We start from the raw sequence: 13673 nt of genomic DNA on the forward strand, positions 1-13673 counted from the left end.
CCTGCCGATGCAGGGGACACGGGTTCATGCCCCGGTCCGGGAGGATCCCACATGCCGCGGAGCGGCTGGGCCCGTGAGCCATGGCCGCTGAGCCTGCGTGTCCAGAGGCTGTGCTCCGCAACGGGAGAGACCACAGCAGTGAGAGGCCCACGTACCGCAAAAAAAAAAAAAAAAAAAAAAAAACAAGGGAAGAAAGCATCCCTGTCACCAGGGTGGGAAAGGCTCAACCCAAGGAAAGGAAATATTCACAGACACTTAGGGCCCGCGAAATCATAAGTCAGTTACCTTCTTTTGAGCGCCTCTCATGGGCAGGAGATTTGGGGAATACCAAGATCAGTGGAGCAGACCTCCGTTGGTGGGGTTTGTGAGACAGGGGTCAGGGCATTTGGATTCTGATTATCTACAGTGGTGGGTTCAAGGTGATGCCTTTTGTTCAAGTTCTCTGGGTGCCCTTCCTTCCACTCAACTTCAGCTTGTGCTCCTGCTCCTTGACCTTCCCACGCCGGCCTCTTACCACTTCCTTCTCCCAGTGAATTGGACCCAGATCCGGGCGGGATCCCATGGGTTCTGCCCAAGCTTGTGGCCTCAGGTCTTCAGTGTACGCTTCTGGACAGCAAGACCCTGTGTCCACCAAAGGGCGACTATGGGCGTCCTCAGGTCTCTCCTGTTAATTGGAGCGAGAGGGATGTAGAAGCCAAGTGGATTAGGAAGTTGAAGAAATCAGTGTAAACTGCTAAGAATGCTTCAGAGATGGACTTCCCTAGTGGCGCAGTGGTTAGGAATCTGCCTGCCAATGCAGGGGACATGGGTTCGAGCCCTGGTCCAGAAGATCCCACATGCTGTGGAGCAACTAAGCCCGTGTGCCACAGTTACTGAGCCTGCGCTCTAGAGCCCGCAAGCCACAACTACTGAGCTCGTGTGCCACAACTACTGAAGCCCTTGCGCCTAGAGCCCGTGCCCCACAATAAGAGAAGCCACCACAATGAGACGCCCATGCACCGCAATGAAGAGTAGCCCCTGCTCACCACAACTAGAGAAAGCCCATGTGCAGCAATGAAGACCCAATGCAGTCAAAAATAAATTAATTAATTAATTAAAAAAAAAAAAAAAAGAATGCTTCAAAGAGAACACAGTCTACTTGAGAATAACTTCCCCCAGGGATATTTCTCCCAGTATGGGGCATTTACAGTTTTCATCTTATCTTCCTTTATCTTATTTCCCCCCAGAACCAATCATGTCGTATATCATAAATAATATAATAAATGTAATGTATATTTTAAGATACAAAGTATATATTAGTATTTAACGTAAAATACTTAAATAAATATGTAATATATTAAAATATGTATTTTTTACAGACATCTTTCCTATTTTACCAATTCTTTTTTTTTTAAAAATATTTATTTGGTTGCGCTGGGTCTTAGTTGTGGCAGGTGGACTCCTTAGTTGCAGCTCACAGGCTCCTTAGTTGTGGCATGCGAACTCTTAGTTGCGGCCTGCATGTGGGATCTGGTTCCCTGACCAGGGATCGAACCCGGGCCCCCTGCCTTCAGAGCGCGGAGTCTTAACCACTGAGCCACCAGGGAAGTCCCTATCTTACCAATTCTTGAAAATCAGTGTGAGTTAAACCAGTGCCATTTGTTGGGATTCATCTCAGGCAGATGCTGAACCAGTGGTTCCTTTAACCTAAATGAGGAATCTATGCTTTTTTAAAAATGAATCCAACCTTGTTCTTGGGTTCCTGCAGAGTGGCCTGATCTCAGATGTGTATCTAAAACCTGAATGCAGAAATGCCCTTCCCTCCCTCTCTGTCCACCTGCCCACACTGCATTTTAGATGTAAATGGTAACAGTCATGGAATATGGGAAAAAGCTGGGGGAAAAAAACCTCTGAGGCATGAGGTCTCATGAGTTCAGCACCCCTGTGAGCGCCCAGTAAATATTTGATCATGATGGGAGTGACCGACAGGAGCAGGGAATTACCCATCCGTAGAAGGCGTCTCCCCTGGGCACTGAGCCCGTGCCCAGCACCCCAGTGCACCACCCTGCCTAAGATAAAAGACCCAAAAATAGCGTTTTTCTTTTGGACATTCACGTTACCCCCTCATCCCCAGGAAGGAATTACATGCAAAAGAACAAAATCTTTGATTCCTGTTTTATTTCTAACAATTCAACCAGAATTAAATTATTTCCTATGTGTGACCCTGGCCTAAAGGACATATAAGAGGGAAGGATTGGATTTAATGTCTTAATTTACTTTGCCTTTAATTAAAATAGCCTTCAATTATGAAAGTTACCAGAATTCTAATGATTATGTTATAAGAGAGTGTTTACCTAGTAATCTCTCTTGCATTCTGGGATTAGGAATGCTGGCTTCTGTTGTCTTAATTTTATATTTGACATGAAAAGTCAGTTTATTTCTTTTTTAAAAAATAAATTTATTGGGCTTTCCTGGTGGCGCAGTGGTTGCGCGTCCGCCTGCCGATGCAGGGGAACCGGGTTTGTGCCCTGGTCTGGGAGGATCCCACATGCCGCGGAGCGGCTGGGCCCGTGAGCCATGGCCGCTGGGCCCGTGAGCCATGGCCGCTGGGCCTGCGCGTCCGGAGCCTGTGCCCCGCAACGGGAGGGGCCACAACAGAGGGAGGCCCGCATACCAAAAAAAAAAAAAAAATTTGTTTATTTTTGGCTGTGTTGGGTATTCGTTGCTGCGTGCAGGCTTTCTCTAGTTGCAGTGAGCAGGGGCTACTCTTCATTGCAGTGCGTGGACTTATTGCAGTGGCTTCTCTTGTTGCAGAGCACGGGCTTTAGGCACACGGGCTCAGTAGTTGTGGCTCGCAGGCTCTAGAGCGCAGGCTCAGTTGTGTGGCGCATGGGCTTAGATGCTCCACGGCATGTGGGATATTCCCGGACCAGGTCTCGAAGCTGTGTCCCCTGCATTGGCAGGCGGATTCCTAACCACTGTGCCACCAGGGAAGTCCAGAAAAAGTCAGTTTATTTGTTAAGTTTGGTTTTATGCATGAGTTAGATAGAATGATCTCATTCCATGGGATATTGAGAAAAGCTTCCTCTGGTTCCTGGATTTTTGGAAGTTCCCACACTCTTAGGTTACTTCAGTATGTACCTTGAAATTCACCAAAAAGCAAATTCTGAAAACCAAAGTTGAATTTAATTTTAAAACAGAGCAGGGCTTCCCTGGTGGTGCAGTGGTTGAGAGTCCTCCTGCCTATGCAGGGGACACGGGTTCGTGCCCCGGTCCAGGAAGATCCCACATGCCGCGGAGCAGCTGGGCCCGTGAGCCATGGCCGCTGAGCCTGCGCGTCCGGAGCCTGTGCTCTGCAAAGAAAAACAGAGCAATTTGTCAGCGAGAGGGAGGGGTAGAAGTCTATCTTAAAAACAAAATCTAAAAGGGGAATCATGTAGTAGATTGGTATTTAGCAGTAAGAATCAGGTATTTCCTAGCTCAATGTTCATGTTAAGACACCCTGGTACCTTTTCCTCAATTGTTAGTTGCTCCTCATTGCTCTTCGGGAGGCTCAAAAGATTTGTTGTGAGGTGGCCTTAAACCTCTGTGTGTTATCAGGTGCCAAGTGACATTTTGACTAGACTCGGTTAGACAGATGACAATTCCAGACAAACTCAAATCTGTAGTGCATGTAATTGGCGTGTGTACGAGTTTTTCACTTTGGCATGTCTCAGACGGTAGATTCCTTCTGTTTCACAATCCAGCACCAGGCAGACCCACTCAACCCAAATGCTGTTAAAAATTGTATTCTTTTCATTTCCATTCATATTGGATAAATTGAATTGGAAAAATTCAATAAAAATTGAAAAATGTTTAGCTTTCTTATGGACGACTTCCTTATAGAGATAACTTACCCTGTCCCCCACCACTGAAAATTCTTGATTCTCTTAAATCTAAAGTAAATGATCTGTAAATAAAAATATTTTCTGCTTCCTTGAAAACATCTATTGAATGTTTTGTGACTCTAACCCAGTTACTAGAGTTCCCTCCTGACACCTCCCCCGCCACAGCTGCCCTCCTCGTTTTGGAGGAGAACTTGTATTTTCCTTACTTATTCATTTAACCACCAACCATGAAGCCCCTGCTTTATTCCATCAACTACTCCTTACTTGTCCAGGTGATTCTTACTTCATCCCAAGTCTAGCCCCAAGCATTTCCTCATAAAGCAATGATTAAATATCTGTTTAGTCTTGGCCAGGCACTGGTCCTTCACGTTATTTATCCCTCATAATATTTGATGAAGGTGGCATTGCATCTTCCATTTCAGTTAAACAGTTAGCTTGCGTTTTCGTCAACTAAAATTACTGTAATAACGTTGAAAGAGTTTTTTCAGGAGGGGAGGAAAGAGGATGCCTTTTAAGCTGTAGAACAGCATATTGTGTTTGTGATGTTTTCGTGAACTTGGAGCCCCTGAGATGCCCCCTAGTCAGCTCTGTCTGGTTCGATGCTGTCCCTCAAGGTAACGGGGAAGAGCGGTTCTTCCCCAAATGCCAAGTGCGGTGGTCGCCAACCTGCAGAGCCTGCAGTGTCCCAATGTCCCAGTGTTTGGTCCAGCCCAGCAGGGAAGCTGAGGACTGGCCCTTTAGTATGCTGGTGGTCCCTTGTGGGTTCCTTGGGGCTTTTTGTTCATCTGGGGAGTTGCTGCCACGTGATTGTGATCGTGATCACTCACACCCCTTGTCTGCGGGTGGTTACTGATGATTGACCATTCCCGTCACAAGACTGTCCCTTGGCTCCAGGATTCCTTGTGGCCTGGGAACCACAAATGTCCTGTGCGTTCATGTCTCCCTGCCACTTGGGGTGCCCTCTGCCTTTGGCCTTGAGGACATACATGTACACAGCTTACCTAGATGTTTTCTCTCTCAGTTAATGTCTCTGTATTTCCTAGGGCTGAAAGGCCTTAAAATATCATAACATCAGAGGATTTCTGCATGTCACCTGGTTTGGGGCCAACTTCATTGGGGATCTCAAAGCATATCGGTTGTTTTATGGCATGACAAAGCTTTTTGGGACTGTCATCTACATTGGATTTTAACGATCACCTATCAGGATAGATTTAGGAACATCTGTCTGACCTTCTTAAGAATCTGGAGGAATTCCCTGGCGGTCCAGTGGTTAAGACTCCACGCTTCCACTGCAGGGGGCATGGGTTTGATCCCTGGTCAGGGAACTAAGATCCCACATGCTGCGTGGTGCAGCCAATCATCTTTCATCTAGAAATCTTTTTAGCTGACTCTCAGCTATGAATTGCAGGTAATATGATGAAATACAGATGGGAATTCTAGAGAAATGATGTTAGCACCACAGAATGCTTTTCTTTGTGTAAAACTTTGGTGTTCCAGCTTGGAGGTAGGACAGGGCTCAGTTTACAGAAAGGGAGCATTTTCCATCCTCCAGCCCCAGTCGCCCCATCATTCAGCTCTTCACTGGCTCAAGGTGAGCTTTCTATTCAGCCCAAGTCCAGCCCTGAGCATTTTGTCATGAAAAACAGGGACCCCTTCCTGAGGACCAGAGAACTGATGCTTTCTGACAGGCAAAATGTTGATTCAAAAAATAAATATATAAGTGATTCAGGATGATTCTCAACTTAATCTAGAACAATTCACAAGTGGGAGTAACCAAGAAAATATCGAAAAGGAAGAGTTAAGAGTGTAAATGTATATCAGCTATTAAAAGATGCTATTACACTACAAGTTTAAGGGGGCTTCCCTGGTGGCGCAGTGGTTGAGAATCTGCCTACCAATGCAAGGGACACAGGTTCAAGCCCTGGTCTGGGAAGATCCCACATGCCGCGGAGCAACTAGGCCCGTGAGCCACAACTACTGAGCCTGCGCGTCTGGAGCCCGTGCTCTGCAACAAGAGAGGCCGCGACAGTGAGAGGCCTGCACACCACGATGAAGAGTGGGCCCCACTTGCCGCAACTGGAGAAAGCCCTTGCACAGAAACAAAGACCCAACACAGCCAAAAATAAATAAATTTTTTTTTTAAAGTGATAAAAAAACCTTTGGTTACTGGCTCAGAAATAGACCGAAATATGTCTTAGAAGTTAGCATATCATAAAGGTAGCATTCAGAGCAATGAAGAAAGGGTAAATTATTAAGTAAATGGTGTAGAAGTAAGTAAACTTCTGTACTGTACACACACAGACTATATCCTGGGAAAAATACTTGCAGCATAGAAGACAAATTCTTGAGTGGGTCTAATAAGTCCTTACAAATTGTTAAGAAAAATAACCTGTAGTAGAAAATCAGACAAAGGACGTAATGAGCTGTTAGATGTAGTGTATATGATTAATGAATTTATTCAGTCTCACTAGTAATCCAGGAGCTGAAAATTATTTATGCTCTGCCATTTTCCCACCTGTCGGGTTGGCAGCGCAGAGGCCATGGGGGCTCCGGGAAGGGCACCACCCGACCTGGGGGGTGTGGGCTGGGGTGCCTGTCTGGCCTTGGGGAGCAGGATGCCACTGGGCAGATACACAAGTAGTAACCATAATAACGGACGTTTTAAAGCAGACTGGTAGTCCAACAGGAGGCGATCAGTTGAGTAAACTATGCTCTGCAGACATGCACCAACAGGGGAACACACACCTGTTAGAAGTAGGAGTGGCAGAGCACAGTTCTTAGTGTGGAGAGACGTTTCCAGTGTAGACGAGTGAATAAGGTCAAGATACCGTGTACAAAATGATGGCACATCTGCTCCACACACTCACACACATGTCTGGAAGAATGTCACCCAGTTTTAACTGACCCTCTCTGGTTGGTAGAATTATGGTTTTGTTGTTGTTGTTTCTTAACCATTGATAGCATGGCAGAATTATGTTTTTTTTAAAGTATTACTTTCATTCACTTAACACTCTCATCTGATTTTTCTACAAAAGAATTTTTTTTAAGTAATAGGAATTAAAATTACCCAAGTTAAATAATTTCTTTACCAGCCAGTTAATAGCATTTGTTTATTCTTCATATGCTGGTCATGGCCACAGTCATTCAAAACCGCTTACTTTAAATTTTTGTGCTTCTGCACCATTTCTGTGCATTTTCCTGGCAATGGGGCGGGTGTTCTTCATTTTACTTAAGTTGTGAGTGATGTCATCAATGCAAATTTTCTTTCTGACGCACCCCCACCCGCCCCCACCCCGGATGTTTTTGCCCTCTGTCACTGCACTGGGTGAGTCATCCTTTGGGCAGGAGCCCCAGTGCTTTTCAGCACAAAGACCTCTGAGAAGCCGCTGTAGGAAGAAGCATCTCTGGGGCCCAGAGTCGGAGTGGGGGACTGGGTGCAGTTTTTACGGGAAATACAGCTATGGCCACCACGAACTCATTGACTCTCCCAGACACCCGAAACCTGGAACCAACAGCCCGTTTTATATTCCCATCTTCTGAAACACTTTGTGTCTTAAGAACCCAGCTGACATTTATGCTTCCTACAAATGAAATTTCTTACTAATATTTCCGTTTCGTAAGCCGTAAAATCAAGGTGTTAACGTTCCCATCAGGGCTTTTGCAGGGCTGTGGCCTTCAGGCCGTCACCTACCCGAGGGAGGGAGGGGGGTTTGCTGCCCAGTGCCCATCCCCCTGGACCAGACCTTGCCTTTACCCTGGGCTGTCAGTGTTAACCTAGGTCTCCTCCTAAGAACATTTAGGATTTTCTTTTGTTTTACAAAGTGCCTTCTTTTCACTTGATTCGATAGTAATTTTGCTCAGAAACTTACCATGTAAAGTGCAGATTCCAAATCTAGGCCAACAACCCCCCACCTTGTTTTTAAAAGAATCAGAGCAGTACTACGCATTGCCGGTTATTCCACGAAAGATGGCTTCCTGAACTGAGCAGTGACTGAGATACAGGTTAAGAGGAAAGTACACGTGGCCTCTTTATTTATTTTTATTTTTGAAAATTAGAGACTTTTTTTCTTTCTTTTTTTAAATTTATTTTTGGCTGCGTTGGGTCTTTGTTGTTGCGCGCGGGCTTTCTCTAGTTGCAGCGAGTGGGGGCTACGCTTTGTTGCGGCGCGCGGGCTTCTCTTGTTGCAGAGCACGGGCTCTAGGCGTGTGGGCTTCAGTACTTGTGGCACGCAGGCTCAGTAGTTGTGGCTCGCGGGCTCTAGAGCGCAGGCTCAGTAGTGGTGCACGCGCTTAGTTGCTCTGTGGCATGTGGGATCTTCCCAGACCAGGGATCAAACCCATGTCCCCTGCATTGGCAGGCAGATTCTTAACCACTGCGCCACCAGGGAAGTCCATCCCTGGCCTCTTTTAGATGTTCAGTGTTGAGAGGAATAATATTACTCCATTGCCTAAGGACCAGCTACATAATTTGTGGGGCTCAGTGCAAAACTGGAAATGGGGGCCCCTTGTTCAAAAACTATTAAGAATTTCAAGATTAAAACCAGCGTGTGTGGGCTTTTCCAACTTCAGGGCCCCGGGTGACTGCCGGATAGCTGGTTAGAAGGCTGTGGTATCCACTGTTGGGAAGCTATCCGCAGGGCTGTGGTGGGTGGTGGACGGGAAGGGAAGCCGGCTCTGGGGTGCAGAAACCACATTCTGGGCCTGAGCGCGGGCCCTTCTGAGGGGCTGCTGTCATCTGGCCGACCCACATTCTTGACGCCTGCTGTTTTTCTTCCTTGCATGTATAGAAATTTATTGAGTTTGAAGATGCCTTGGAACAAGAGAAGAAAGAGCTACAAACCCAGGTGGAACACTACGACTTTCAGACCCGCCAGCTGGAACTGAAGGCCAAAAACTATGCAGATCAGAGTAAGTTGCTAGCCCAGAGAGATGAAATTGCATTTTGAATGCATTTGTTGTTCTCAGACCCACCCAGCTGGGAGGGATATTGAGAGCCTTTGATAAAAAGAGAGTGAGAAAACCCAATGAGAGCCTTATCTTATTTTCTTTGTGATTCCCTCAATAGTTTGTTTTCTGTCTTTACACCGCTCTGTATTTCTGTAAATGGCCTCAAATCCTTTGTGGAAATAAATAAAATTTATAAATAAGGCCCCTCTGATGACAGAGCACTTTTGCTTAATGTTGCAATCTGACCCAAAATTCACAAATCTGTGAACTTTGTGTGGCCCCTTAGGACAGAGCTCCTGGCTGCCGTCTGGGGCTCCTGTCTGTGTGCTGCTTGAGGAGCGGGTGCTCTTTAGTGACCTGAAAGTTGGGCCCAACAATGGTGCCCCTGTAATGACAGTTCCTAGGGGGCACTCATGGCCGACCAGGGTGCCTACGGGAACACCCTGTCCCTTACAAGGAGAGGCGAGGAAAGGGTTTTGTGTTTTTGTTTTTGTTTTTTTTAATAAGAACTATTATTTTACCTTTAGAAATCTGTGTTTAAACTATACTCTCAAAGTTATAACGACCCTGTAATTTCAGTTTTCTGTAATTAGTGGTTTTGATGGTTGAGACCTAGTTTGCTACTTTACCTCATTACCTTGGATAACAGGTGCCGTCGTTCCTCTGAAAAGTTAAGATCATATCAAAAAAAAAAAAAGAGGGACTTCCCTGGTGGTGCAGTGGTTACAAATCCGCCTGCCAATTCAGGTGACATGGATTCGAGCCCTGGTCTGGGGAGATCCCACATGCCGCAGAGCAACTAAGCCCGTGCACCACAACTACTGAGCTTGTGCTCTAGAGCCCACAAGCCACAATTACTGAGCCTGCGTGCCACAACTACTGAAGCCCGCGCACCTAGAGCCCATGCTCCCAACAAGAGAAGCCACCACAATGAGAAGCCTGTGCACCACAACGAAGAGTAGCCCCCACTCGCTGCAACTAGAGAAAGCCTGCTTGCAGCAACGAAGACCCAACACAGCCAAAAATAAAATAAAATTAATTTTTTAAAAAATGGTTTGATGGTTGGGTCTATCCGTATCCCAAACCAAGACTGGAAGCCCATTTTGCTAAAGCCAGTACCCCCCGGGTGTCGCAGGTGAGCACGGCTAGTGGCAACATACACACACACAAACACGCTAGTCTTTGTGGAGCAGAGGCGAACCGAAAGGCCCATTTTAGTTTTGCATAGATCCACCCTTTCTATAACTACACAGAATCCTTAATATTCCCTTTGCTTAGAATAATTTTCACGTGAAACCTTTTCATCTTTTCTTAGAAGGAAAACATGTAAACTCCAAAGTACAGTCTGAAGTTTTCCATTTGGTCAGCATCAGGGGCAAGGACCGAGGAGAGGGGAGAACAAGGCTGTCGCGTCTCCTGTCTCTGTGCAGAGTTCAACAGAACTGAGGTTGGAACAAAGGGCCACAGATGCAAGGTGTCTGAAGCCCGCGGCATGCTGGCTCCGTGGCTTGGCTGTCCAGTTAGCCCGTGGCACTCAGGTGCTTCCCTGTGCCTCTTGGTCAGAGCACACGTGGGGACCATCCTGGGTGTCACAGGGGTGACAGAGCTGCCAGCCCAGAGGTGGCACGATTGTGACTTGGTCTTTCCAGCCCCTGGTCCGTGTGAGGGACACCTGTGTGTTCCATCCTGTGTTCAGATATTCTTCTCTTTAGTGTGTCTCAGAGGCTGCTTACTTCCGAATTCTGCCTCTGTCCACAAGCCACCTGCTCGTTCCTTGGCTACATGTGACACAATGTGACACATCTGTGAGTTTTGCCTGCACCTCCGAAGCTACCAGCTGACTAAGACATAGAGAGTAAGGCTTGTGTGCGTTTCACCCAGCTCTTCCTCTCTGTAGCAGCATTGAATAGCCTCAGATAACCGCACACATGGTGATACACCCAGACTCGGGCCCATCAGAACCGCCTGCTAGGGTGTATCACAAATCCATCCAGGCATGGATTTGTCTGGAACACTCTGCCCCCCAGCAGTCAAGCCCAGAGAAGTACGTGCCCTGGAGAAGCGGGTTGTGCAGTTGACAAACATTGGTTGTGTTTTCTAGTTTCCCGGCTGGAGGAGCGGGAGTCGGAGATGAAGAAGGAGTACAATGCCCTGCACCAGCGGCACACGGAGGTGGGTGTCCCCGCCACGGGGTCAGGGCCACGAGGAAGTGGTAAAGCCCCACATGTGGGGTTGGCTGCCGACCTTCGCCGCCTTTTCATTCCCTGGGGTTCACCTGAACCTGAAAACCCTGGGCCTTATGTGGCCAGACTCCCTCCCCTGAACTCTGCCTTCATCTCTGTCCGAGCCCAGTGGGGGTGAAAGCGGCACAGGCTGGAGGGGGTGAGCAGGTGGACCTCGTGGGCAGGGAGCGCTCACTCGGATGTGTCCTCTTCACAGATGATCCAGACCTATGTGGAGCACATCGAGAGGTCCAAGATGCAGCAGGTCGGGGGGAACAGCCAGACTGAGAGCACCCTGCCGGGGAGGAGGTAGGGCGGGAAGCCGGGTGCCAGAGCTTGGTGCCCTCCCCCAAGAGGAGCTGTGCCCCCGCCTGACTCAGGGAGAGGGGTGTCCGGTCGGAATGTGTGGCTTGAGCCGGGGTGTGTGCTGAGGACAGCACCAAGCAGGTGAGGGGCTGGGGTGGGCCTGCTGCGGGCCCGCAGGCCATCACGGAAACCCAGGGAAAACCACGTAGTCCATCCTAATACCTGCAAATTCCGTGTTTCTGAATTCGCCTACTCTGTAAAATTTATTTGTAGCCTCAAAATCACCACTCACGGCACTTTCGCGGTCATCTGCAGATGTGCGCAGAGCGGTGAAAAATTTGAGTCACTCAGTGCACAGGGTGCCAGCTGAGGTGGTGCGAGGCGACGCTCCACCTCCTGCAGAGATGCCCAGGGATGGGGGCGGCTGGTGGCGCAGTGTCCTGCAAGACTCTGGGGTCCAGGGGCCAGTCAGTGGGGACTGGATGGAGCCCAGTTCTGGCCCCTGTCCTCTAAGACATGTTAAATACTTCTGGCACCTCGTTTTCTGTTTTGTAAAAGAAAGGAAACAGTGTACCAGGATGAGTGAGGAATGAAGATTCTAACCTGTGTGAGATGCGTACCTACCTATGTACGTGTTTCTTCTGCAAGCAAACGCAGTGTTTGCGGTGACTTTGTAGATACAACCAGCTCAAATCGTGAGAATCGACTCTAGGTGGTGGGGGAGGCCTGCACACCTCGGTGACCAGCAGACGCAGCCGCGCCCTGCCATGCTGGTTTTATTCGGGGAGCAGAGATAAGCCTGCAGAGGCCAGGTTCCTGCTCCATCTTCAGTCAGGATAAAACTGCACCTCAGTACCCCAGGAGCAGATTGTCAGAGATCTTCTCCAGGGTGTTGCCATGGGAGGCCATGGCTCCATCAGGCTGGAGGACGGAGGAGGCGCCTGAGGCCGGAACCCCAGGCCCAACGGATGGAGCTCGCCATTTGTGCCTCTGCAGCTGTGGCCCCTTGTTCCTGCAGCGAACACCGGAAGCCCCAGGTCTGGTCACGAAAAGGCTCTGTTTACTCTGCACCTGTCTCCTTGGTGGGTGATGTCTGCAAACAAGGAGATTCAGGCCCTTCCATGCTGGGCATCGTCAGCTACTCACTGGGCCATGGTGGGCGAAGCTGTTGAGTCTTCCGATTTGAAAATGGAAAGTGTAATATGTCAGCGGAGGCCTAGCAGGGCCTAGGAAGGGCGGTCATCCAGGGGACCACTGGCATGTTTTTAGACAGTCTTGCCGCTTCTCATGGGGAGTAGGGGATACAGCCGTTGTGGATGCTTTCTTTCTGTAAATGTGTGCGCCCCAGGAAAGGGTATCAGGGGGTCATTAGCTGACCCCCCCGGCTCTGTGAGAATTAAGTGAGGGAATGTGTATCAGAGTTTGTTAAACTACAAAACCCTTTGCAGATATTGTTTCTGGGTCAGTTTTATCTGAAGGTAGGAAATACCCATCTCCAAGCCACCGTTTCCCGACACACTGTGAAAGCCTCACTCCTGGCCCTCAGAAGTCACTGAGGGAATTTCCAAGGAACTGCACCAAATGCCAACCTGGAATCAGTAGCTCCTCATGTTGTTTTGGGGCTGCAGAGGCTGGCTGTTCGGGCATTACCTAGAGTTTGGGCTGTGGCCAAGATTCCTGCCCAGCCTTGTGTCCCCATCTGATCCTCCTCAGGGTGTCCCCGAGGCCAGGGTGCACTTGGCTGTGTGTCCATCCTCTCCAGGCCCTGGGCACTCTCTGCTAAGACGCCCTCCTGAGCCCCATGGGGGTAGAGATGCCTGCCTGCCTGCAGGAAGGAAGGAGGAGCCTGGGGCTGTCAGCTGCGACCCTCCTGTGCCTTGGCAGTGAAGAGGCACTTTCCTGTGTGTGTGTGTGTGTTGCGGGGCGGTGGCCAGAGCAGCGCTTGTTTGGGAAGCAGAGAGGCAGGGCTGCATTTGGGCTGCCTCCATCGCTCTGCCCGCTGGCTGGCGACATTTAACCTCGCTGTGGCGCACGGAATCGCTTGCCCTGTGCTTGGTGCCGCAGCGTATGAGACTCTGGGCTCCTGCTGGCCCTGCAGCCGCCCTTGCCCCGCCAGCCTGGACACTGGGCTGTGATGGAGATGTTCCCAGGGCCCACCATGTGTCTCTGACTGCCCCGGGCCCACTTTCAGACGAATGGATGTGGACTGCAGCCACGCCTCCCATGTCCAGAGGGCATGCTGGTGGAAGGAGAGAAAGCACAGGCCTTCTCTCACTGCGCTGGGCGTTGGCCTCTGTAGGGCTCAGAGAGTGCAGACATCCCACTGTGGCCT

The 13673-nt window shown here is 49.1% G+C and overlaps 1 protein-coding gene across 9 annotated transcripts in view; it reads left to right on the forward strand.

Annotated features, from left to right (window-relative positions):
* MAPK8IP3 (mitogen-activated protein kinase 8 interacting protein 3) overlaps positions 1–13673 on the forward strand; it is a 51371-nt gene that overhangs the window by 11192 nt on the left and 26506 nt on the right. For all 9 annotated transcript variants that reach the window (XM_055090761.1, XM_007100103.4, XM_024123531.3 and 6 more), the window contains exons 2-4: positions 8654–8774; positions 10915–10985; positions 11253–11344. In XM_055090761.1, the coding sequence (XP_054946736.1) occupies positions 10944–10985; positions 11253–11344 (134 nt within the window). In that variant the 5' untranslated portion in view covers positions 8654–8774; positions 10915–10943. The remainder of the gene's footprint in view (positions 1–8653; positions 8775–10914; positions 10986–11252; positions 11345–13673) is intronic.

This window comes from Physeter macrocephalus, chromosome 14 (genome assembly GCF_002837175.3).
Source record: "Physeter macrocephalus isolate SW-GA chromosome 14, ASM283717v5, whole genome shotgun sequence".
In the NCBI taxonomy this organism is placed as follows: domain Eukaryota; kingdom Metazoa; phylum Chordata; class Mammalia; order Artiodactyla; family Physeteridae; genus Physeter; species Physeter macrocephalus.